The sequence below is a fragment of the Ochotona curzoniae genome, unplaced genomic scaffold (assembly GCF_017591425.1).
Source record: "Ochotona curzoniae isolate NIBS_2020 unplaced genomic scaffold, NIBS_Ocur_1.0 contig_883, whole genome shotgun sequence".
NCBI classification, from domain to species: Eukaryota; Metazoa; Chordata; class Mammalia; order Lagomorpha; family Ochotonidae; genus Ochotona; species Ochotona curzoniae.
Window position 1 is genome coordinate 68,730,856 of NW_024466599.1, and position 26,827 is coordinate 68,757,682.

The following is a 26,827-nucleotide window of genomic DNA, read 5'->3' on the forward strand; positions in this document are numbered from 1 at the left end:
ACAATCATTTACCAAACTCCTCAGGGGAAACTCTGGACCAAAAGGGGTATAAACTTTACAAAGTGTAGCCTTACATTAAAAAGCTATTGGTGGGAGTGAAGGAATGAGAGCAGACAGCAAGACAACTTACATTTGGAAAGAAAAGGCAAGCCAACATAGCAGTGATCCCCACACTGCAGTCCAGGATCAAAATAGACGTTTGCAATCTGCAAAGAGGCACGGGTGAACCATCAATCCTCAATGCACAGATGGTCATGACAACAGAACAAGGACTTCTGGGAATTCTCAACTGTAAGATTTTCAAACCTTTGATTTTTTTCCAGGCTCCAACTCTTCCTTGTTGCCCCGTAATCGTTTGTAGTAGAACCGCACATCTTCTGACAAAGATCGTATCTGTTGTATCTTTACCTTCTGTGAGAAGGAATTCATGATATTTAAACTCTGATGTACTGTCTTTCCCTGGAGGAAAAAACCAGAAACTCGTTTGTAGATGGCTGAGTTTTCTCAAGATCACACACTCAAGAGGATCATTTTTCTACGGTCTTGAGAAAATGAATTAAAGTAAAAATATCCAGAGGCTGCCAAACAAGAAGCAGAGACAGGTTTAATCAAACACAATAATTATTTTCAGTTTGTTAGCAAGTTTTGTTTATTCTACTTCAAGGAGGTTCTGAAAGGACTAAATTCTAAAATTAAACAAAAATGTTTTGAAAAAATGTACATTAACAAGCATTTTATTAAAACAGCAAACAGATTAAACTGATAAGCAATGACTGCTCTCACTAGCTGCAAGCTTCTCCGTGACAGCATACTAAAATTCAAAAAAAGTAAAATGATAAATACTAAATAAGAACATATCTTTTTTTGGATGAAAGCAGAATTTTATCATTTTATACAATGATTCCTACCTACTTGAAGAAATATTTAAAATGACAAACTTTAAAAAAAAAGTCTGCTATTAAAAATGTAAAAGTTGGGGGGCTGGCATCAATTGGTTAATCCTCTACCTCCAAGTACTGGCATCTCATATGGGCACAGGTTCATGTCGCAGCTGCTCTGCTTCCCATCCAGCTCCCTGCTACAGCCCTGGGAAAGCAGCTGAGGACAGCCCAAAGGCTTGACCCCGCACCCTCATGGCAGACCCGGAAGAAGCTCCTGGCTTCAGATCGGCTTAGTTCTGGCTGCTGTGGTCACTTGAGGAGTGAATCAGCAAATGGAAGATCTTTCTCTCTGTATCTCCTTCTCTCTCAGTAAATCTGCATTCCCAGTAAAAGTAAATCACTCTTAAAAAATTTTTTTTAATGCTGAAACTGAAAAGATACTCATTCAGTCCTGAAATGAAGATTGTTATAGCCAACTTTATGTGAACAATGTTATTTAAATTGTTTGCATATAAATATATAGTTATGGAACATGTTCAATTCTGTTATACCTCACTGGACAGCAAAAGGAAAAATTTCTTCCTGATGAGTAAAATCTAGGAGGGACAATTATTTTTATAGTATAGAGAACTACAACACTGTAAATAATGTTCTTTGAAAATCATTTTTAAGTTGGCTGCACATGTGTAGTTAGACAATTTCTTATCAAGCTAAATAAAAAAAATGCTTAGTAGTGGCAGTATTTAGCACACAGAAACATTCTCCTCCACTTTGTCACAATAAAACTGTAATTGCCTTCCTGAACAAGAGCACTCTTTTATCATGGTACTATTATAGAAAGGAATAAATACATAAAATGCAGAGCTTCTCTCTGGGCTGCTCCATTAAAAAAAGATTATTTCTTAAGGGTTCTGAAAAAAAATTTTTTTAATTTCAAGATTAGAAATTTTATCTCAATTCTGAATCTCTATACTAGCTATTTGCATAATTTAAAATTCTTTGATAACCAGCCATGGTCCAATGTCTGACCAGGTCCCATACTGACTGTGCTTTTGTGTATTTAGATCACAAAATAATTACTAAACTACTAAATAAAACTACTAATAAAAACAAAGAAGGCCCGGCGCAGTGGCGCAAGTGGTTAAAGGTCCTCGCCTTGCACGCCCAGGATCCCATATGGGCGCCGGTTCTAATCCCGGCAGCCCCGCTTCCCTTCCAGCTCCCTGCCTGTGGCCTGGGAAAGCAGTCGAGGACGGCCCAAAGCTTTGGGAACCTGCACCCGTGTGGGAGACCCGGAAGAGGCTCCTGGCTTTGGATCGGCATAGTATCGGCCCGTTGCGCTCACTTGGGGAGTGAATCATCGGATGAAAGATCTTCCTCTCTGTCTCTCCTCTCTGTATATTCGCCTTTCCAATGAAAAAAATAATAAAAATAAATCTTTAAAAAAAAAACAAAACAAAACAAAAAAAGAAGGCATCAGAGATTGCTGCTACGACAAAACAATCTCGAAAGCCACAGGGGAGTATAGGAAGTGCAGAGGAGGGTTCCAGGAGGGAGGGGCATTGAAGGCAGAGAAAGCGAGGAATTCCAGAGCTTTCCTTCTCACTGTTTCTGGGGACTCTGGCTCGGTCTCAGTGTTCTACTGCTCCTCTCACAGAGTGCCACTCATCTTTAAAGCTTAATTTTGACAATGCCAAGCCTCTGCTCAAAAACCATGGACCTCCACAGATTCAGATGCTATCACCTCAACATACTATTCTACCTTTCTCCTTAGAATCTCCCTCTATTCTTGCCAAACTGGACAACTCACAACTGCCTGAACCCAATTCAGACTTCACCACTTCTGTCCCTGCTTAGGCTGGTCATGCCCTGGCTCCCAAAGCCAGTCCTCACGGCACTCCCGTAACTCCGCGGGAGATCCTAGCCAGGTCTCATGGGATCTTCATCAGACACACGTACTTCCCTCACAGCACTATTTCTTTACGCTTTTGGAGACAATTCCTTCCCTTTGATTTGCATCTATAAACCTGTTTACTTCCTGTCCTAGACAGAATAATGCTTGAAACCCGTGCAGTTATTTTTTCAAATATAAAAATGAATAAACAACAACATTAACTTATTTTCCCATAAATTCTAGAAAGGCAGTGCAGGAAAGAATTGGAATTTAACAACTTTGTGAATTAACGGTCTTACTGGAAAGCAAGGAGGAAGGATCATCTGCTTGGGGAAGCAGGTCAGTGAGCCCACCGCAATCACAGCCTTCACAGGGATCGTCAGGATCTGTGCAGGAAGAAGCAGAAACCATCAACTCACTCATCCTGACCATTAGTGCACAGGGTTTTTTTTGGGTAGGGGGGAAGAGGAGGATGTAATTAAAGAATTCCTTTAGGGACTTTTGCCAGCAAGAACTAATTCAAAACCAGTATTAAAGTCAACCATGGACTCTGTTTACATCTGATATACTCTGTAAAATGCAATGAAATATAATACAATGCCACACCTCTCCAATGAAAACAGAATAAGATTAAACAATGTGGAAGATAGAATTTTCACAGTCTAAGTATTTTGCAGATTATTAACTTAAAAAGTAAAATTGTATTCTTAAAACAATGTATTACAAGTGTTTTCTAATGTTACATGGTGAGTTCTGCCAAATATAAATATTCTTAATAATTAGAAGTCAAGCCTTGACTTTAAAAAAAATTAAAAACAATCAAAAACTTCAACAAGACACTGCCCTTGGCTTCATACCCGCAGCCTTCATACACCTCCTATAGGAGGTGGCACTTCTTCAAAAGGCTGCAGCAGCTGAGGCTGTGCCAGGCTCAAGCCTGGAGTCTCGAAATCCATGTGGATCTCCCGTGTGATGGCAGGGGCCCAAATATCTAGGCCACGTGACACTGTTTGCCCAGGCACACCAGCGAGGAGTTGGACAAAAAGAGGAGCAGCTGGGACTTGAACTGGTGTTTATATGGATTGCCAGCATTCGAGGAGGCATTTTAATTTGATGTGCCACAATGCTTGTCCTAAAACCAACACTTTTTACTCTGCTACTCAAGTAGAAAGACTGCAATGCTCAAAGCAGGCATGATGCCAAGGGCAGCATCTTGCTGGATTTAGCACGCTTGACTGTTAAGTATTAAAAGTATGTATATTTGACAGAAATATATCTATTAAATATTTTACTGTATGCAACAGAAACTCCAGAGAGTTTTAAGAAAATTCAATCATCTTTCTTGACTTTGACACCAAACTAAGAACTCAATTTGAGACATGGTTTCCTGATTTTTCTCTGCTTTTTAGAAGCGTTACACACAAATCTGTGTTTGCACTGGATACCAGAGACATCCAGCCCAGAAAATTCAGGTGGCCCCATGCAATGTTTGACCATCTGTAAACATCTCTAACTTCACAGCTTTCTCTATGAGTCAACTTATGTTTTTCCATTTCTACTAAAAAAAAAAAAAAAAAGACTGAACTTCTCAGCAAAACCCAAATGACAAGAATCCCCACACAAAGTTCTTACCTCATAGTCTGTTGTTATCTGTATGGCTCCATCATGGATCCCTTCTAGTTTTTTTGCAGTGAGTTTGACTCTAAACACCGCAAAATAGCCTGATGCCAATATTACCTGTATGGTAGGACAGCATTCGTTAGCTGTGCTGTTTGCAGTTTCTCATGAAAATGGAAAGGCTACAAATAAGCTGACTCTGAAATCCTAACATAAACTGTTGACACACATAATTATTGCATCATCATGTAGAAATATCTCAAAAGAATACCCACTGCTTCAAACTGAGCTGCTCCTCGCACACCATGGGCTGCCTTTGAGAAGGCTGGCTCAGGCAGGCATGGTCAACCTCGCAGCTGCAGGGGGGAGAGGTGTAGTTCTCCTGCCAGCACCACCCCACCACTACTCACCACCCCAGTGCCTCTCTGGGGTGTGGGGTAACTGGCATGTGAACGGTCATGTCTTCCTGGCAGCAGTGCTGGGACACACCAAAGCACCACATCTTTGCAATCGCTGTGCATGAGGACATGCACTCATTTTCCTAATTAGTTCTGTCCTAACCTGCAGACGATATGTGAAAGCCCTATCAACAGAAGGAGACTCACTAATTCTTTGCTAGGTAGGCTTCAGCTCCGAGTTCCTGTCTCATTAGCACCGAGGGCCAAGACAAATTTGTTTGTTTTCTTTTGCTTACTACTCTCAAACAAGCAACTGCATGTGTTATGAGACAGATTAAAAGCACATGGGAAAAGTCATACAGGGACCAAACAATACCTCATTGATGCTTTTTTAATCACTATAGAAAACTAGCCAGAGTATTACTTAAAATTAAAAGTGCTTTCTACCAATATTCAGGGCTATTTTTTTATTGTTTCTTTTTTTCCCCAGTAAACTCAGAGCACACAGGGTGAGTTTAGCATTTCCACATGAATTTCCTGAAATGAACTTCTATTATAAAAGACAATTTAAGTTTTCCTCATTACAAAGCTATTTATGTCAAGGTTAAATTTAATGATCCCTTTGGGTTTCAGCGCATTCAACATAAAGGAGGGCCTGAGGAGATACCTGTAGTACGCTTCAATACAAATTATCCAGCTGACTGGGAATTGCAGAAATATTTGGTGTGGAATGCAAAACCATGGTCTTTTATCTAAGGCGTAGACATCCATCTTAGTTTAAGAAAACAATAAGAAAGTCTACTTACTGATGACTGGTCAGATAAAGAGGATTTTTCCAATTCTGGAAGATTTGCAATTATTGTAGTTCTATTGCCTCTCTCAGTAGCAACAAGTTCTATTGATAAACCATCTCCTATGATATGCCAACTTTTTATAGCCAGCTTAAAAAACAAAGCGATGGAAGTGATTACTACAACATAAGCATGAAATCTTTAAATACAACACAGAATAAAAAAAAACTTTTTACCTCAATTGGGTTGCTGTTTATAATTGCAAATAAAATGCTGCTTGCTTCTGTTGCACTCAACACTCCAAAATCGATGAATCGCTCTTCTATTTTGGGGGGCAGTACAAAGTACTAGAAAGATAAGAAAGTATTACATTAACTATAGAATGGCATTGATGTAACCTGAATAGTATCAAAAGTAACCACATTAAGATATAAATTTCCTAAATTTTATGTATATAAACGTAAAAGGATATTTCAGAAGGTTCATGAAAAATTAGAGTAAAAGATGCTATTTTACTGCCAACATTTTTTTAAAACCCATGCAAAAAGATCCTGAAAAATGTGGACCATGAAAAAAAACATGGATATAAAATTTTACTGCACCAGATATTCTTTTAAAATCATTTTCATGAATGTCACGAAATATTTTCATGTGTAATCACATATAGATAGCAGACGCCCTGTACAAAGATCAGCCTTTAGTAATCCTACGTGAAAATGGCCCTGGCCTCTACTGAGCAGCTGAAAGAAGCAGGAAGCTGAGGCAGAAGGAGAGACTAAGTGGAGCTGCGGATCAGGCAGAAAGCCTGGAGCTTCAATTAGCTTCACGAATGATTACAAAGCTTTTATCACTTAAAGTAACTGAAGGAGCAGGGGAACAGTGAAGGTCCTGCCAGTTCTAAGACTAATTGATGCTATGGTTTGTAGGATAACATATCAAAAATAACTGGAAAAAGTGTGTCTGTACAGAATATGCACAGACGTCCCCCTTGTCACTGTCTCCAGACAACACAGCATAGCAGCTATTCATACCGCATTTGCACTGTTAGGCACTGTACATAAATGAGGATCTGTGCCAATTTATATCAGAGATTGGACACCCACACCCCTGGCACTGCAAAGGAGCATCCTGGAAGTGATTCCCTGCAGACTCTGAGAGAGGACTCGGGTTTGCTATTATTCCTGATTTGAAGCATCCACTGGGCAGTGGGGAAGGTATCCTCTGGAGAAAAACCAGTGTCTCTTCAAAGTCTCATTCCTGATGAAGGAGGAATGAGAACAGCTTGTAGAGCACAGATGAACGCATGCAAGAGTGTGCAACATGACTGCCTAGGATCTGCACACCCAGAAGATGTGTGAGTGCTCACAATTTTAAAGATACCATACTTACATCTAAAAAGCCTGTGTAAACCCGCACAGGTAAATGAAATTTAGAAGCATTGGTAATAAGTAAAATGTTGTTGTCTATGTGCATAGATGATGTGGAGGGCATAAAAAACAGGGTGAAAATGTATCCTGATTCATTAGGGAGAATTAAGACTGGTTTGCTGAAGTTGTGAACCTAGGAAATAAAAGGAGAGGAAAAAAAACATGTCAGAAACGTCCACTTGATATAGAAAAATCAAAGGCATGAGCTTTCCCTGACATACTTTAAACATTGCTTTGGCTTCTTCTGGGAGCAGCACATCGTGAATAAGGATGGCGAAGCTGAAGGTGTTGGTCAGGTGGATCGGCCTTTCCACAGGATCAGCAGGGCTATCCCGGATGTGAAACAGCGTGGCCGCGTGATCAAACCCCAAGTAACTGTTAGGAGAAAATCATTTTAATTTCCAAATGTGAATTGAACCTCTAAGGTCACTGGTGGTACATAACAACTCTATGAGCACTAATGATTATATCAGAAAAGTAGAGCTAACTTTTTATGACTAGATGATTTAAAATAAAATTTGTCTTATAAAACATTGAAATACAAAAACTGTTAAATGAATTATATACAACTTATTAGAATCAAGAACATATAAACAAAAAAGGATTTACCCTATTTTGAAAAGAAAAACCATGTTTATTGCTGACTTGCAATCAGATTTCTTAAAAAGAGTTATCAAATACCTCTATTAAGTTATTGTTGGTCAAAGAATAACTGGAAAATGAACTGCATGTTACTGCCCAGTAATAAAAAGTTGTTTTTCCAGGAGTGTGCGTAAGTTTATAAAGGAAGACAGAGGGTTGTTTTCAGTGGCCAAACAGTAATAAACCACAATCACTTACATGTTGTAAAGGCAATGACAGGAAGCAAATGGTGCAAATGATTTAAATATTTTTAAAAATCATAGATTCTTCTGTGAATCATTAAGTTCATTTAAACTGAAGTCATATTATCCAATTACTTTTAAAGTAGAAAGTAAAAAATATATATATAGAAAGTTCTCCTAGACAGTTCAGGCTGTTGTTCTCACTGATAATTCCACTAAGTTAGGGTGAAATTGGCTACTATTTTTGCCCAGTTTTTCATAACAAAAACTTAATTTATTGCTAAGCAAAAATCTAAAAAGTAACTTACCCATCTAAAACTTCTGCTTGATATGGTATTTCAAGTTTAGAATAACTCTTTTCCTTTGCTTTAACAGTTATTTTCCCAGAAAACTGCGATGGTTTTTTTGCTCTGGATGCTGAAGGTATGGAAAATAGTTCCCGTCAATTTTTACTACCAGAGAAGATGTATCACTTTACACTGACTAGCAAAAATCTTAAAAAGAATTTAAGCTTTAAGCTGGTAAACAGACAATTTTCATTACCCTTTTAAACAAATAATACATTTTTCATACAAAGAAAGGAAAACATTTTGTTTTTGCTGAAATGAGATCAAGCAAGTGAACAGTTTAGGAACCAACTTTCTCTCCACAGCCAGTTTTTGTCTTAGTAACAACAGCTGTTACTCTACCTCTGAGTTAATATTTTTAAATTTTTTCCCCAAGTATAATTTTTCTCTGTGTTAAAGTTTTAGGCCAGATTAATTCTTGGTTGTAGATTAAATCTTCCTTGTGTCTTTTTATGGGATGTTTAAGTGCCACCTGGGGCCTCTATTTACTCGATGTCATTAGTACCCCTCCTGCTGCGACAACCCAAAACGTCTCTGGACATCTGTCAGGCAAGATTGCCACCCACTGAGAACCGCTGGTTAATACCTTCAGAGAGAGAAAAACACTCCTTGTCCGGCTGGTCTTCCTAGCAATACCAACCAAGCAGCATTGTGCAAGAAAAAAATCAAGATTTAGGAACACTGACTCCTCTTCTGGGCAATCCTAAGAGCATAAGGACTCTAAGAGGAAATAAATCCTTTCCTACGGTCCTCATCAACGAAACAGCTTTGGATAATTTTATCTGCAGGACTTGGCCTGGATATCCATCAAATATCCCTATAAGAAAATAAGGAAACTATCCCTTTCATGTACTTCCAAGGTACACTTCCACTTATGGGAATAATTTATCTGTGAGTCAAGCAAATGTGTATTACTAGCTTCAGAACAAAAACAGAACAGGGCCTGATGCAGTAGTCTAGTAACTAAAATCTTCGCCTTGCATGCACCAGGGTCCCATATAGGTGCTGGTTTGCATCCTGGCTGCTCTGCTTCCCATCCAGCTCCCTGCCTCTGGCCTGGGAAAGCAGCTGAGGACAGCCCAAAGCCTTGGGACCCTGCACCTGCATGGGAGACCTGGAAAAAGCTCCTGGCTTTGAGTTGGCTCAGCTCTGACTGCTGTAGTCACTTGAGGCGAGAAACAAAGGATGGAGGACCTGTCTCTCCTCTCTGCATATCTGCCTTTCCAGTAAAAGAAAGAAATTAAAAAAAAAATTTCCATTAAATCTGTTATTTTTCCATACATGCTCATTAACCATTCCCGGATGCTTTTAAGTTTTCTCTCTTGGTTCTTCTGTAAACCTGATTATAATTGCCATAATTTAGCCATTTCATGTCATATCAGGTTACATTTGTAAATGAAATGGTGAAAAATTGAGGGAAACTCAGTTAAAATCATAAATAGTGACTTTTCTGATAAGAAGATGTGTGATAAGTGAGCACAATACAGAGTTTATGTCAAGTGCATTTTGAAAATATTACAAGTTAGCACATTTCTTGACTTCCAATAGCAATCTCAGGGACATGTTCTGTGTGCAGACCTAGAGGGCTGGTAGGCGAGGCAGAAGGTGGACAGGCTCTGCTTCTCACCTAACTCCCAGGAAGATGACCCATGTGTCTGAAACTCTGCCATCTGCATGGGAGACCCTGATAAAATCCCTGGCTCCTGGTTGCAGGCGCAGCCCTGGACATCTGGAGAGTGAATCTGCAGACAGATCTCATTCCGTAACTCCTTCAAGTAAATAAATCTCTTAAGCAGGTAAAAATGTGTTCTGAGAGACACAGTCCTTTGATTTTAAAGATGCTTTCTGTCTGCTTTTGTATTCATTTCTATGTAACTTCCTTTAGAAACACCTATTTGGGAGTGTTTGATCTCAGAAGAATAAACACCAGTGACACTACATGTGTTCGGGACGGAGACCCTCACCAGGGAGTATAGGAAGATGCTGGAGATGAGGGGCACGTCCCAACTACAGGGGCAAGAGGGAGCTACATGATTAGACTGAGGCACCATGGCAAGTCCACCTGTCACACCTGAGCTGTGCTCAGCTCCTCACAGGAGAAGCCAGTTGATGGGGGACAGGAAAGGGACAGCACCCCTGGAGCATGTGGGCCTGCTTCTCACTCTAAGTCCCTAGAGCATCTCCCTCTGAGAAAAAGCCTGTATATAAATTCAGTTCTCATTTAATTTCATACACAGTTAGGTAGCCATTAAATCACTATCAAATATATCTTGTGACAATATATGTCTCATCATGTAGGCAAAACTGAATAAAATATGCTATAAAAATGTTAATCTGGGTTAACACTTAACACATATGCATTTGAAGTACCAGTCATAAAGGTCATTATTTTTTTTTAAATTAATTTACCTTTTATTGTAAAGTCAGATATACAGAGAGGAGGAAAGACAGAGAGGAAAGATCTTCTGTCTTTTAATTCACTCCCCAAGTGACCGTAATGGCCAGAAATAAGCCGATCCAAAGCCAGGAGCTTCTTCTGGGTCTCCCAGGCGGATGCAGGGTCCCAAGGCTTTGGACCATCCTCTATTGCTTTCCAAGGCCACAAGCAGGAAGCTGACAGGAAGTGGGGCTACCAGAATATGAATGGGTCCCCCTATGGAATCCAGGTGTGTGCAAGGCAAGGACTTTAGCTATTAGGCTACCACGCTGGCCCTACTATTTCAGTTTAAATAGGACTGTCTGCCTTGCTTGTTAAGTTGATATATATAAAAAGTTTTTAAAAAATTTTGGTTTTGAATATAAATATTCTTCTAAAATTTAAACATGCTATCAATTGCAAAAATCAATGGGGTCGGGCCCGGCGCGGTGGCGCAAGTGGTTAAGTCCTCGCCTTGCATGCCCGGGATCCCATATGGGCGTCGGTTCTAATCCCGGCAGCCCCGCTTCCCTTCCAGCTCCCTGCCTGTGGCCTGGGAAAGCAGTCCAGGACGGCCCAAAGCTTTGGGACCCTGCACCCGCGTGGGAGACCCGGAAGAGGCTCCTGGCTTTGGATCGGCATAGTATCGGCCCGTTGCGGCTCACTTGGGGAGTGAATCATCGGACGGAAGATCTTCCTCTCTGTCTCTCCTCTCTGTATATCCGCCTTTCCAATAAAAAAATAATAAAAATAAATCTTTAAAAATAAAAAAAAAAAATCAATGGGGTCTGGTGAGATACAACAAACTAATCCTCCACCTCTGGTGTCAACATCTCATATGGGCACCACATCATGTCCTGGCTGTTTCACTTCTGATTCAGCTCACTGTTAATGATTTGGGAAAGCAGTGGAAAACGACCCCCCAAGCACTGGCTTGATGGCTATTTGGGCAGTGAACCAGTGGACAGAAAACATCTCTTTCTCTCTCCTTCCCCTCCACTCTCTTAGCATTTCTGAATTTAACTAAAATGAACACATTTTAATAAATCATTGACTTCATAATTAAAACAAACTGCAACAGATGCAGCTATGAAAGGATTACCTCAGACTGCAGATACTCTGAACTTATATCAGTTTAGATTTATGAAACTATATTTTAATGTATCAAATAACAGCCTAGAATGACGAAAAAAAAAAAAAAACAAAACCCCACCTAAGCAAGAATGCGAACCTTATTATAAAGAAGCCTGATTTCCTAAATCATGATGCCAACACAAATGCTTCCATGTTTACTACAGTAACGCACCTGTATCACAAAGGAGAAAGGCAAATACTTACCATCAAAACTAATGCTGGCAACTTTGGTGTATTTACTTTCAGAAGCTTTTAACGTAATCGGTTTAAAGTATACGGTTATAGCATCATTTTGTGGTGTAGGTCGAACACTCTGCATAGAAGAAAAACATACACATAATTGGCATTATTTTGGTCTAATGGTTTAGCAGGAAAGTAAAGCTCAAGCAAAACTTGGCAAGTGCATCTTACATGGTCCTTTTAAATGGAGAAGGCCAAACTGGTAAAACTTAACTTCCACAGAATGTGATGTAAAGTGATAATAGAGGGGGAACTTTCAACAGATTAGCAACTTTAAGAAACTAAAACTATGGGGTTGCTGTGGTAGCCTAGTGGCTATGGTCCTAGCTTTGCACACACCAGGATCCTGTATGCGTGCCAGTTCTAATCCTGCAGCCCCGCTTCCCATCTAGCTCCCTGCCTGTGGCCTGGGAAAGCCGTTGAGGATGGCCTAAGGCCTTGGGACCCTGCACCGACGTGGGAAACTTGGAAAAAGCTCTTGGCTCTTGGCTTCGGATTGGCTCAGCTCTAGCCACTGTGGCTACTTGGAGAGTGAATCAGTAGATGGAAATTATTTCCTCTCTGTATCTCTGACTTTACAATGAAAAGAAATAAAATCTTAATAAATAAATAAGTGAATGAATAAATAATACATCTTAAAAAAAAAGAAACTAAAAACTGGCCAGCATTGTGACGGAGAGGGTTAAAAACCTACCATCTGCGATGCCAGCCTCTTATGGGCACTGGTTCACGTCCTGGCTTCTCTATTTGTAAGCAAGCTCCCTGCTTATGTGCCTGGGAAAGGAGAGGCCATTGCCAAAGTAGCTGGGCCTGCCAAATCTAGGAGAGGCAGAAGGAGCTTCTGGGTTTGGCCTGGCTTAGCCTAGCCACTGAAGTCATTTGTCAAGTGAAGCAATGAATGAGATCTCTTTGTGTCTTTTGTCCTCCCTGCAACTCTACCTTTCAAATAACTGCATCAATAATATCAATGTTAAACATTTAAAAAAATATATCATAAAACAAGTTTAGGGCCCGGCGTGGTGTCGCAAGTGGTTAAGGTCCTCGCCTTGCACGCCCAGGATCCCATATGGGCGCCAGTTCTATCCCGGCAGCCCCGCTTCCCTTCCAGCTCCCTGCCTGTGGCCTGGGAAAGCAGTCGAGGACGGCCCAAAGCTTTGGGACCCTGCACCCACATGGGAGACCCGGAAGAGGCTCCTGGCTTCGGACTGGCATAGCATCGGCCATTGCGCTCACTTAGGGAGTGAATCATCAGACAGAAGATCTTCCTCTCTGTCTCTCCTCTCTGTATATCTGCCTTTCCAATAAAAAAATAATAAAAATAAATCTTTAAAAAAAAAAGTTTAACACACTGAGTACAAGCATATAAACTATGAAAAAAATTTATTTTCTAAATGAAAACTTAATTCAATTATGAGAGAAGGCAACCTATGTTATGGTTCCACTTAACAAAATCCACAATCCAAAATGTAATATGCAGACTATCTGAAGGTGAGGAATGAAGAATGCCTATGAATCTGAGTTGGACCCTAGGGTCAGGAGTTCTGCAGATTCTGTTTCCAATGGCATCTTCTCTTGCTTGCTGGGATATGGCTGTGATGGTAGAGTGTGCTGTTGGTAAGGGGGCAGGGCTCTCTTTCTAGCTATGGGGTTCAGCAGTCAGGCAAACGGGGGGATGCGTAGCTTGAAAGAAGACAGGATGCTTTGGACTTAATGAGTCAGATTTTTCTATTAAAACAGTTGAATCTTAAACAGCCCAGAACAGTAAAAGCTGATCCAATTCACATTTAAGGTCCAGCCCTAATGGATTATCCTCACTGACAGAACACTTTGAACAGGAGAAGACTTTAAGCATTCCCAGCTTTTTCCTGTTACTGAAGATAAGGAACCTGCTGACACTGTGTGGTGCTTCAGTAGCTAGAACTGATTCAGTACAGGCTTTCATGTGATGTCCAACTGTAGAAAAATGCATTCACAAAATGGCTGTACTGTACAAAAAATGTTTATCCAAAACTTTCCTGTATAATTGCTGAATCATAACTCCCCCTGGAGGTATCCACTGAATTTCTGTAGACTTATCATACACCCTGTCTTATTCCTTAGAAAAGAGCTGCTTGTCAACGGGTGCAGTCAGATCCAACACAGAATAAGGTTATACCCCCCAGTTCCCTGTCCACTCCTTCAACTCATTTGTAAAGGAGAAAAATTGGCCTACACCGAACAAGACAGTAATCTCTAAAGGCACAAAAAGCACCCCAGGCATGAAAAAGAGAGAACTTTCCTTTCAGTTGTATTGTCTGTGTTCACAGCATACTTACGCACAGTGACGGAGCAGCTTCCCACCATTCTGGGTTAGTCCTGAGCTAGCAGGCTGTTAGCAAGTGACAGGACCCATAATGCTGACCTGAGGATGGCTCTGTAATTTGCTGTGCAGGAAAACTTACTAGCCTTTGTTCTTGGCCTTAGGCTGTCTTTGCATTTTAACTCTTTTATCTTTCGTTTTTCTTTTTTGATAAGTCCTATATAAAATTTTTTTTAAAGATTTACTTATTTGAAAGGCAGTGATAGAGAGAGGTGGAGACTGAGAAAGACTGAGCTCTCTTTGGTTAGCTTGCCATATGGCTGCAATAGTGACATCTAGGCTGGCTGAAGCCAGAAGCTAAGAATTCTATCCTGGTCCTCCACATGGGTGGTGGAGAACAAAGTATTTTGGTCATCTTCCAGGACATTCCCAAGCACATTAGCAGGAAACGAGATGGGGAACAGAGTATCTGCAATTCAAACCAGTGCTCCAATATGGGATGAGGACACCAAAACCAGCACCTTCACCCACTGTGGCAGCGTGTGCGTCCCACCCATTTCTTTTTGACTAACTGGGGCTGGGTGGTGAATGGTGTTTATACTATAAGCTTTATTTATCAATAAATGCAGTCATTAGCAATCACAGAGAATACAAATCTCTCTGTTCTTGGATGGACAAATGATCATGTGTATTATGTGGATCATTAACAACAAAACAAAGCAACTTGACCTTTAAGATAAACTACAAATTGGACCAAGTTTGACTATACTTTACTGACATTCTAATCCTTTTTCCACAGAAAAGGAAAGCTGTACAGAGGTTGTGTGACAATCCAGGGGAAATTTATGACTATTTAACCATAATTGTCAGTTAAATAAACTGCCAAACTTTATATGTGGGCTGATGTTCCCCACCTGTTTAAAAAAATCTTTTAGTAGAATGAGTTAGATGCTTTCTGAGATCCGATCTAACTATATAGTATTGTGATTCAATTTATGATGTTGCTAGGTTTTCAAACTAGTCACTTTCACCTTAAAGTCACAATTTGTTAAAGATATAATCTTTTCTTTTAATTGGAAAGGCGGAAATACAGGGAGGAGAAACAGAGAGGAAGATCTTCCGTCCGATGATTCACTCCCCAAGTGAGCGCAACGGCCGATGCTATGCCGATCCAAAGCCAGGAATCTAAGAACTTCTTCCAGGTCTCCCACGCGGGTGCAGGGTCCCAGAGCTTTGGGCTGTCCTCGACTGCTTTCCCAGGCCACAAGCAGGGAGCTGGAAGGGAAGCGGGGCTGCTGGGATTAGAACCGGCGCCCACGTGGGATCCCGGGCGCATGCAAGGCGAGGACTTTAACGACTACACCATGGCACCAGGCCCTAAAGAGACAATCTTAAGAAATCTTGCAGTTTACAGAGGATTTTCACCAATACGGTCCCGAATTCGGAGTTCCACAAGTTCCCAACATGCTCAAATACCAGAAGTGGTGGCTCATCAGGAACCACTGTAGCACTTCTTCAGGGTGACCAGCCTGCACAGCACCATGCCAGACATAGCTAAGCTAAGGGATCTGTTAAAAGGTAGTCACTTGTAAGTAGAATACTTGATGAAAACATGTTTTGCTATATGAAAGACATGAACACTTCCTTACTACAGGAAAAATTTATATTCACTATTACCTTACAACATTACACTAGTAGCTGAGTTAAATACACTTAACTGACAACTCATGTACAATGCAAGTGGTCTGAATTACTACATATTATTACAAGCAAACCGGAGAATGGGTCTTGCGTTACAGAGTGCTTAGCTGTGAGTCCTTGGAGGCAGGGGCCTTTGCCACCCATGTGGGAGACAAAGTGCTCTGAGCTCCTGGCTGTGGCTATTTGGAGGACATGGGGAGTGAACCAGCCAATGAAAGAAGATAACTGTCTATCTCTGTCTTCCTGCCTCTCGAATAAATAAAATTATAATGAAACTAAAAAATAAGAAACTAGAATTAAAAAAAAAAAAAAACCTACATCAGTTAACACCCATTTTCCAAGGAAACAAAATATTTAAGTAGTTGGCTCATTCTGCTGGCTTAACAAATAAAACACATAATCATTACCTTGCAATAAACATATTTATACTAACAACCTGTTTTAGTATTAGTCACTGATTACTCAAAGATAATCATGAAACAGAAAAATATGGCATGATTCCCAGCTCGGATACATTCTAAATACATCTCCAGCTGTTTCTCACAGCACTGAGACCCAGTGAACGCTGGTAACCCTAAAGTGACCCCGAGGAGGCAAGGAAATTGTGAAACTACATGAAAAGGCTTTTGAGTAAAAAAGACAAAAAACTTTTCAGTATCTAACAACTACATATTTTTAAGTAATACACTAACTGATGAAAGCGTTTTTCAAGCTGATACTGGCAAAATGACTAGGAAAAATCTGATCTTTATTCAAAACGAGTAGGGAAACCTCACAAAAACATCCCTATGGGGCCTGGCGGCGTGGCCTAGTGGCTAAAGTCCTCGCCTTGAACATGCCAGGATCCCATATCGGTGCCAGTTCTAATCCCGGCAGCTCCACTTCACAGCTAGCTCCTTGTTTGTGGCCTGGGAAAGCAGTAGAGGATGACCCAAAGCTTCGGGACCCTGCATCCGCGTGGGAGACTTGGAAGAGGCTCCTGGTTCCTGGCTTCGGATTGACGCAGCACCAGCTTTTGCGGTCACTTAGGGAGTGAATCAGTGGACGGGCGATGTTCCTTTCTGTCTCTCCTCCTCTCTGTATATCTGACTTTGCAATATAAATAAATAAATAAATCTTTAAAAAAAACAAACTAAAACAAAACAAAAATCCCTCTGCGACTTCTCAGGCAAACTTATTTGATCATTTACACATTAGTGTTTTATAAATGTTTAGGAAATAGTTTTCATTTTCTTGTTTCATTTATTTTTTATAACAGCACTTATTATAATTACCATCATCATTTTATGATACAATTCCATAGGCCTTGGGATTTCCCTAACCTTTTCCACAATTCCCTTTCCCTTCCTCATTAAGTTCCCCTATATCATTACTACAGTATAGTTCTTCATAAACAGTCATATGTCATCATATGGGCGTGGACAATGGCAGAGAGTCCAGCATTCTTGTGTCAAAATATAGTTGACACTTCCATTGGGAGTCCATCTTTGATCTGGAAGTAGAGATGCATATTGCATTGTATCCTCATATGTGGATATGATAGCCTCTATAGCAGTTACTATGCATCCTCTTAAATGAAAAGCCTTAAAAAAAAACCAACAGGAAGAAAAAAGGAATTAAAAATGACATGAAGTTAAATAGCATGCCACTGAATGACTAATGTGTTGCTGAAAAATGAACAAGAAAATCAAGAACCTTCTTGAAGAAAATGATGCTGCTTGTGATCTATGAGTCAGTGAAGAATTTAATAAGAAACTGTTTTGAAGAGACAGAACTGAAAAAAAAAATTAAAATCCATGATACAGCTTCCGCTGATCTTTGTTGGTGAGATGTATCTCTCATAGGCAACAATTAGATGGGTTTGATTTTTTTAATACCGTCTACTAGTCTGTGACACTGATTCAAGAGTTTAATCCATTTACATTCAGGATTAATACGAATGGGTAGTAGTTTGGTCCAATCATTTTAGCAATGGGTTGTTCATTGATTTAGTCTTCTGTTGTTATTATACTGGGATGTTCTTCACATTTGCCTTTGGTTTTGGTGGGTGCTATTCCGTTTCTCTGTAAGAGAACATGTTTAATCATTCTTTGCAGGACAGGTTTCAAAGAGGCATATTCTTTTAACTTTCCTTTACTATGGAAGAATTTTATTTCAATTTAAAAGACAAAGGAAAGCTTTGCTGCGTACATCAATCTGGGCCGAAAATTTTTTGCATGTAGAATCTGGAATACTAGGGGCCCGGCAGCATGGCAGCGGCTAAAGTCCTCTCCTTGAGCACCGGGATCCCATATAGGTGTCAGTTCTAATCCGGGCAGCTCCACTTCCCATCCAGCTCCATGCCTGTGGCCTGGGAAAGCAGTCGAGGACTGCCCAAAGCTGTGGAACACTGCACCCATGTGGAAGACCTGGAAGAGGTTCCTGGTTCCCAGCTTTGGATCGATGCAGCACCTGCCACTGCGGTCACTTGGGGAGTGAATCATCAGATGGAAGATCTTCCTCTCTGTCTCGCCTCCTCTCTGTATATCTGACTTTGTAATAAAAATAATAAAAAAAAAATCTTGAAAAAAAAATCTGGAATATGTGACTCCTTTCTCTTCTTGTCTATAGAGCTTCCTGTGAGGGGTCTCCTGTGAGTTTAACTGGCATTCCTTTGCATGTCAGCTGATTTTTTTCAGGAGCACACTTAAGACTCTTTTCCCTATGTTAGATTGAAGAAAGCTTGATTCTTATGTGTTATGGTGAGGCTTGCTTTTGGTTAAGCCTGTTGGGAGTTCTGTGCCCTTCCTGGATGCTATATCCCAAATCTTTCTCCAAATTAGGGAAATTTCCCCTTATTATTTTATCTAAGATTTATTTATTTTTAGTGCAAAGTCAGATATACATAGAGGAGGAGAGACAGAGGAAGATCACCTGTCCTGTGATTCACTCCCCAAGTGACTGCAATAGCTGGTGCTGCGCTGATCTGAAGCCAGGAGCAAGGAATTTCTTCCAGTCTCCCATGTGGATGCAGAGTCCTAAGGCTTTGGGCCGTCCTCAACTACGTTCCCAGGCCATAGGCAGGGAGCTGGATGGGAAGTGACACTGCCGGGATTAGAGCTGGCACCGATATGGGATTCCGGAGCATTCAAAGCGAGGACATCAGTTGCTAGGCCACCATGCTAGGGCTTCCCATAACTCTTATATTTGGTCTTCTCATGGTATCTTTCATTACTTTTTTTTTCCATTTTTTAATTTTATTTTTGGCAATCTGTACATAGTTAATTAGGGTAAAAAGGTTCAAGAGCTATAGGAAAGAGGGTTAGACCATTATTTCCATATTGTTTCCTTCATGTATCTGAGGTAAAGAGGGATATTGAGGGAGAAGTCCCACCCAGATTCCAACCCACTGCAGGTCCTGGATATGGCGCATGCTCTGAGATACTTGCTCAAGTGGTTTTAACTGTTCACCAGTTATGAATTGCTGCCAGTCTCGCCACTCCAAACATGATGAGGTCGTTGAAAAATCCACTGATTCACATAATCCATCATAGTCTCCATTTGCCCAGTATTTCGCTGCCAACATATAGCTGAGGTGGTTGATTGACTTGTTCTGTCTTTTCTTGGTTAGGGTTCTGAGTCCAGCAGTTTGAGTGGGAAGATCCCAAAATAAACTTTGTCTCAGGTGTTCCCAGACCAGACTGTTGTATGTACTAGCAAGTACATGGTCCAGCACAGTCCAACGCCCTGATCAGTTGGTGGTTGCAATTGCTAGGTTGGTTCTGTTTTCACTCCCGACTTCCACTGGAACCAATGGGTGTTGCAGTCCAGCTGGGTTCTGCCCAGCACATATTCGACCCTCACATAAACCAGTAGGGGCTACAGCCTAGTCAGAGCGACCCACAATAACCCCCACCAGGCCCGCCCCCTACCCTGGTTTGCCAATATGTGTAGCCGACTAGTCCAGTCTGTCCCACATCCCAACTGGCTCTCATACATGTTGATGGGTATTAAAGCTTAGATCCATGTAACCAGCTCAACAATCAAGCCCTCACAGATGTTGTTGAGTGCCTCTCTGTCTAGGCACCCTAGCCCCTGTCCTAGTTTTTGTGCCCTCCCATGGTAGTGGTAAACCAAGAGGGAGGAGCCCACTATTTCCCTCCCAGGTCTCTCTCACTCCCAGAATATGCACTCTCCAGGTGGTTCTGTGGTTTGACTTGACAGATTTAGCCCCCAGTGCCAGCTTCTGCCAGCGGATGCTGCAGCTAAGCCCAAACATCCCGTACCCACTCTAATTTTGCTGCACCAGTGGGAATAATCCTTCCAGCCTGGCTTTTCCCTGATCTAGTCCACATGAGGCACATAGGTGTTGTAGCCCTGCTTAGTCTGGTGTGCCCCCATCCCAGCCCACGCTCTCCTGCAGGAGTAGCCGTCCAGCAAGGGAACCCCCTCACACTCCCCCTACCTGCTCTACCTCCTCCCTTCCTGGTTCTCACGTGTGCTGGATGGGCATTGCAGTCTCATCTGGTACAAGCAACCTCACCTTAGCATTCCGTATTGTGCACTGGTTTTTTGTTGCAACTGAACCTGGCCTGACCCACACTCTGTTCTGGTGCTGGGATTTGCCAGTGGATGACGTGAACTGATTCAGCCTGGTCTGCCCCCGATCCATGCCAAATGTATGTCAGTGGGAAACTTTCCATGGCCTGTTCTGGGCTGTTTCCTATCATGCTTCTTGCGCTTACCCGCAGGGTCTGTGTCCTGCCAGAGGAGTTGTCCAGGCTCCTCCATCAGAACTTTTCCCAGTGCCAGATTTTGCACATACCAGGGAGTCCATGAGCCAGCCCTACTCAGTTTACCTCCTGTCCTAGCAGGAACAGTGGCTTTTCCTGACTGGCCTTCAACCCAATCTGGTTCTTGCTGTTGGATGTTTCAGCCCAGACACAGCTCGTCCATACCCATATATGGCTCACACATTGTTCAGTAGGGGTTGAGACCTAGCCTAGTGCGTCCCACATCTAACCTGGTCTTTCAGGACACCAGATGGTGTCAGGGTCTGGCCCAGCCTGATGCATCCAGTCCCAGTTCATACTTGTGCCACTGGAGACTACAACTGTTTCCTGATCAGAACGCAGCCCCCATTCCCAGTCCACGCGCCCCTTGGTGGGAACCTCAACCCAGTTAGGGTTGTCCCCTTAGCTCCCCAACCTGGCCTGTTCCCAGCCATAGATCACTTGCATGCCAGTGACTCATTTGGCTCAGTCCCTCACCTGTCCTGACCTCTGCCTTAGACACTGTGGCTTAGTGGCCCTGACTCATGCAGACCAGTAGGTGCAAGAGCCTATCTCGGCATGACCTGTGCTCCCTCCTGGTTTCTAGTTTCGCTTGTAGGCTAAGGTTTGCTCAGTCCTGCCCAGTATATCCTGTTCCATTATCAATCCACACATTAGCCAGCTATTGGACTTACTTTTCCCAGCTTGTCTGACCCCCAATTTGGACCACATGTTCACCAGCAGGAGCTATGACTCGCCAGAAGAGTTCCCCAAGTTCTTCTACCTGATCCACTCCCAGACCCAGTTCTCATACATGCCATTGGGTTTTGGGCCAGTGCCCGGTGCAGTCTGGCCTTCCATTTAGCCCTGTATGAGCTGGTGAATGTTGCAGTCGGCCCACCCCACACCCTATTCAGGATGCAGATTTTGGTGCTGCTGCTTTGACCAGTCCAAACTGTTGTGGGTTCCTTTACCTGTGATTGATGGCAGGCTCCTTGCTCACACCTAGCTTAGTCCATCACCACCTCAACTCTTGAGATAACCAGTGAGGCTAGAATTTCCACAGGGTTTAGCCCACAACCCCCCACAGAATTTACCCCCGGATATGGTTCTTGAATGATAGTTAATGTCATGGCCCTGCCTAATGTGACCCCTATGCTGATCCCTCATTATGTCAGGTAATAGGATATCCTGCTGGACAGGCCCCAAGCCTTAGTTTTTGCATGAAATGGTGTTCGGTGCTCAGCATTGTTAAGTAGTTACAAGTTCTTCAGAGAAAGAATTACTGTCACTGGGAATCTTCAGGATTGATTCACATCCCAGTAGCACAGTGCATTCAATCTGGAGCTACCTAAGCAGCAATTCAAAGAAGAAAAATCCCAGAGCTCCCAAGCCGGGTGGCCCGCAGGCAGAGCCTGGTGCCAAATGACGCACTGGTTGCCTGGGGACAGCTCGCCACGTGCACATGGTGGCTGGCATCTGGGATCCGGGAATGAGACGCCCCATCCTGAGATTTTTGTTTTAGCTTGAATCAGCTCTGCTTCCAGCTCTATGTCTGTTTCCCCATGGTGACAGTAAATATCTTCCAATTGTGAGATTCTTTCTTCTGCTTCCTTCACTCTATTATGGAAACTCTACTGTACTTTTAATTGGCTCCACTGTATTCTTCATTTCTGACATATCAACTTCCATTTGATTCATTTCCTGTGTGACATATTCCTCAAATTTCTTAACTCTTGCATTACATGCTTCTTGCTGTTGATAAGAAGCTTTGTAACAAGTGTTTTGGATTCTGTATCCCTCATTTTCTCAATATATTCCTCAGTTAGCGCTGAGCTTTTTCTCCTTTGCAGAGGTCTTCAGTAATATTCATTCTGCCTTTGTCCCTTTTGCTGTGGGTCATTGTACTTCTGTACAAGATTCTTCTCCTTGGGGCAGGTTTCTAAGCTGTCTCACCCACAGGCCTGCAGTTTGATATTCCTTATTGCAGCTGGTACACGGCTCTTTGTAGTCAACTGTGCCACTCCCTCCAGCAAGTTCCCGGTCTGGGTTCTTATGTTAGACTTCCACCATGTTCTTTGTAGCTCCAGCTCCTGGCCCTCCACTCTCCACCTCCTGTGACACTGTGCTGAGGCTGCATTGCTGTCTATATGACCTCTCCCACTTCCGGTTCCAGCAGGTCCCCGGATTAGAAAGGCACCAGGTATCCTACAGTGCTAGGGTGTTAGTGGTGCTGATTCTGCCAGAATCTACTGGCTGTTTGTCTGGGGGCCACACGAACATATTTTGACCTCTAAGATGTTAAAGTCGGTATTATTTTTCCTTGCTGCTAGTGTAGTTCTGGCTGCCAATACAGTTCAGATCGTCACTTGCTAAATGCCAATGGGGTTTCAGTCACTGCACCATTGTGTCTGCTGCTTTCCCGTTTCTGACAGTCTCTAGGTGCCCCTCTGCTGTCGTTCTGTCCTCTCCTTCTTCCTGGAAAGTGCTTTCTCTGCTTCACACTGGCTAATGTTTCTCCATCTGCTTAAACATGTTCTTACCCTATTCTGTCATCTTGATTCTCCAGGAAAGTTTTCTCAAACTTAATTTACAGAGAATATTGGGATGCCTGAAAAAGGTATCTTTCTGTTAAACAGGTGAGAAACTTATATTTGGATTTACTTGCTTTAGCAATCCTGTATTTTAAAAGAATAAAGCATTTGGACAGCAGACTAATTTCCCCAAATGGGGAATTCTAAAAATCTCTAGCATTCAGCCCTGTCTAGGCCCATCCTAAACATTTTAAATGGAAGCAGGTATGAAACTTCCTAAAAAGATACCAATCTTGAAACCTTGCATCAAGCAGAAAACATTCACACACGAAAGACCTCTCAACTGAACTTGAACTGTGGTTATGCAGCAAGGTGGAGGAATCCACTATGGGGGGAGGGGTATGGGAGGGGTGGGGGGAATCCCCAGGGCCTATAAAACTGTATCACATAATACAATGTTAATAACAATAAAAAAAAAAAAAGAAAAAAAAAAGATTTAGTTTCCCTATAGGTGAGACGACTCGAGCTGGGTAAGTTGAGAAGTCTATGCCAAGTTGCCTTTGCAGGGGACCCCTGCCACAGCTTTAACTATCTACTCTGCTAGCTGCCCTTGGGCCTCTGCTGGGCGTGGCTTCCCACAACACGTACATGAAAGGACAACACTTTCTTGCTTACATTCTTATGATAACTACCTACTGCATTTAAGATACAACCTAAATACCTTGAAGAACTCCAGAAGTCCTGCCTGACTCAACAGAACGAGCAAAAGCACTCCGCCACAGTGAATCCTAAAACTTAATACAAAAGGAAGAAAACATGCCCTTACTTAACTCCATGTCATAAATGAACCAAACACTACATTTTCCCCATTTACATTCTTCAAATTAGTCAATACTGATTGTATTTTTCTACAAAACATTTCTTAAAATAGAGGTATGTATAAGAAGCTAGGCAAAAAAAGAAGAACCAAGTAAACAACTAACCAGCATTACAAGAAATGCTATGTCAGACACGAGGTCATTTGAAAGGAAAGAGACACATGGTCGCTATAAAACAAGATTCTTTTAGCGTAAGGGTCCTATTTTTTTTTTTTTCATTTTGTTATATGCTGTAAAACAAAATATAGATAAATTCGGGGAAAAAAAGGTTAAGACTTACTGTTATTGGTACATCTTTTGTTCCTGAATTTAATAAATGAAGATTTAAAACTTTTGGTAGATCTGTTAAAACAGAGGGAAGAAATATTTCTTAAAAAGGTATGCTTTACAGTAAGTTAATTATCAAACTAAAGCTATTCTAGAATGTGAAATATAGTGTCAATCACATTAATAAAATGACATATTAAATAGGAAATCTCTTTACTAATACACACATTGTTTTATCCCCTATCTTAAATCACTAGACACCCTCTCATCCACAAACCTCACAGTATAATTCTGTGAATAGATAGTACCATTCTGGTTTTCTGAATAAATAAATTAATGCATAATATAAAATATATTAAGAGCAAACCTAACTTTAAAAATGCAACAACCCTGAATAACCAAGTTTTAATTATAAATCATCCAAATAAACCTCAAATTAAAAGTACTATGACTTTTTCCTTAATAAAGATTTTTATTTGGCTATTTTTCATTTAACACTAAACCATCTGAAATAAATGTTTCCTATTATGTCATTAGATGAATAATGCATACCTAAATAAAAATCTGGAAGTAAATGCTTTGATTTCCTTTATTTTACTTATTAAAAAGAGAGATCAGCAGAACTGAATACATGAGGAACTGGATTAACACAGAACACTACTTTCTGCCTCAGTGTTCCATCTGGAAGACTTAAATTAATCCCTGACACTGCTTTCCCACTGGGTAAGTAATGCTACCCCACAGAGGACTGGGGTATAAACTTGTAAACATATATGGGTTCCAAGAGGAGGTTTCCACAGGATCATACAATCCATCAGGAAATAGCTTCCAAAGCTGCATTACAAAGTACAACAGCCATGAACACAGAAATTGTTTCTGAAGACCTGCAAATATCATCTCAATTTTACCTTGTGTTCGTAGTGTGCCAAAATCCAACATTTCCGTGGAGGAATATATTCCAGGAGCTTGGGGAAAAGAATAAACAATTACTTTTCACGTTGCTGCAGCAAGATGCATTGGAAACAAATCAAACTTGCAACTTCTTTTGTTTTTCACTAACCTGTTGTAACTTCAACCTCAACAGGAAGAATGATAAACTCTGTGCTGTCTGAAGCATTGGTCTTTATTCTTATAAAGGCTGTGTGATTATCAGCTTCTCTCGATGAAAAACTGGCTCGCATCACTCCCTTGGTTTCATAAGGAGGAATTTCCTGACAAGTTAAAAAAATCACGCTATAGTGAGCTTTTGTGATGCTGCAAAATCATCATATTTTATAGGGCTATATGTATCAACTAAGACATGCATTATCATTTTATATACCTACTAAGAAAAAATACATTGCCAATTAAACACATTCCACTAACAAAATACCATGCTTCAACTGTACAGTATATTAAAATAACAACTTTGCTTCTTTAAATTGAACAAAAATTGAATGAACTGAAACCAAATTTTCAGCTGTAGAATCACTTTTAAAAGGTAAAACTAAAAAAAAAAATTTTTAAAAAGGTAGAACTAATATACAACAACAGTCATTTTTTTTTAACACATGCTTATGGTGCTTGGGTGTATAATTTAGTCTTCAAACAGAAATGTCACCATTAAAGAATCATACTTTTCAGGAGTCCATACGGACCTTGGCACATGATAACCCACAGGACTTAGACTCTACTTTCCTTTCATTTAAAACTGGTCAAAACAAAACAGAGCCCCCCTTGTCCCAGCTGTTTACTAATCACATTTGAGAAGACTCTTGATAACAACTGTCAGTCCTGTAAAGATAGAATATTCACACACACATTCTTGCAGGAAGACTCACTAGGGGGTGGAAAAGCTTCTTTCAGAGTCTAAATTCTTTTTCTGGTTTTAGAATAACAGGGCTGAAAGCTCTCTGCTCAGATCTTTTAGCACGTTTTAGGAACTCCTACAACTTACTGGTATTCATTTGCCCCACTCTCTGTCACAAGCGGGAAAACACATGACTGGACCCTTCCAAAGACCCAGGGTGGACTGCCTACTTTCCACCTCTGGGGTGTGGGGCTACCTTGTTCCCTGTGGCTTTCTCATGTACACTGCGAAGGTCTGGGGACGAGACAGCAAGGCCAGTGACTTAATCCTCATTCTTAGGTTTGTGGGAGTAAGAATTACTGCAGCCACTGGGAGAATTAAAACGTGAGAATTAAAATTACTTTCTGCTGTCTGTCTTCACGGTTTTTAAGTACTTAAAACATGAATCCTCTCACGTTTCTCTATCAGATACCAATTATATTTCACAGCGACATTCTTGAAGTTATCCTATTAAGAATTACAATGCCAACTTAATAGCTTATATTTAATCATTTCAAGACTATTTTATATACAGTTTCTCCCAAGGGCTTTCCAAATAATTTTAAGCTTGTAAGATTTTGGTGAAAGGATACAAAAGAA

At 41.2% G+C, this 26,827-nt stretch overlaps 1 protein-coding gene across 1 annotated transcript in view; it reads right to left on the reverse strand.

The window, feature by feature from the left end:
- The window catches only part of TMEM131 (transmembrane protein 131), a 157,640-nt gene that overhangs the window by 32,073 nt on the left and 98,740 nt on the right, over positions 1 to 26,827 (reverse strand). Inside the window, exons 9-21 of the mRNA XM_040993760.1 lie at positions 25,460 to 25,610; positions 25,308 to 25,364; positions 24,413 to 24,474; positions 11,934 to 12,042; positions 8,141 to 8,249; positions 7,230 to 7,383; positions 6,971 to 7,141; positions 5,818 to 5,928; positions 5,597 to 5,731; positions 4,408 to 4,512; positions 3,075 to 3,161; positions 307 to 459; positions 131 to 206 (exon numbers count right to left, since the gene is read on the reverse strand). Of these exons, the coding sequence (XP_040849694.1) occupies positions 131 to 206; positions 307 to 459; positions 3,075 to 3,161; positions 4,408 to 4,512; positions 5,597 to 5,731; positions 5,818 to 5,928; positions 6,971 to 7,141; positions 7,230 to 7,383; positions 8,141 to 8,249; positions 11,934 to 12,042; positions 24,413 to 24,474; positions 25,308 to 25,364; positions 25,460 to 25,610 (1,480 nt within the window). The remainder of the gene's footprint in view (positions 1 to 130; positions 207 to 306; positions 460 to 3,074; positions 3,162 to 4,407; positions 4,513 to 5,596; positions 5,732 to 5,817; positions 5,929 to 6,970; positions 7,142 to 7,229; positions 7,384 to 8,140; positions 8,250 to 11,933; positions 12,043 to 24,412; positions 24,475 to 25,307; positions 25,365 to 25,459; positions 25,611 to 26,827) is intronic.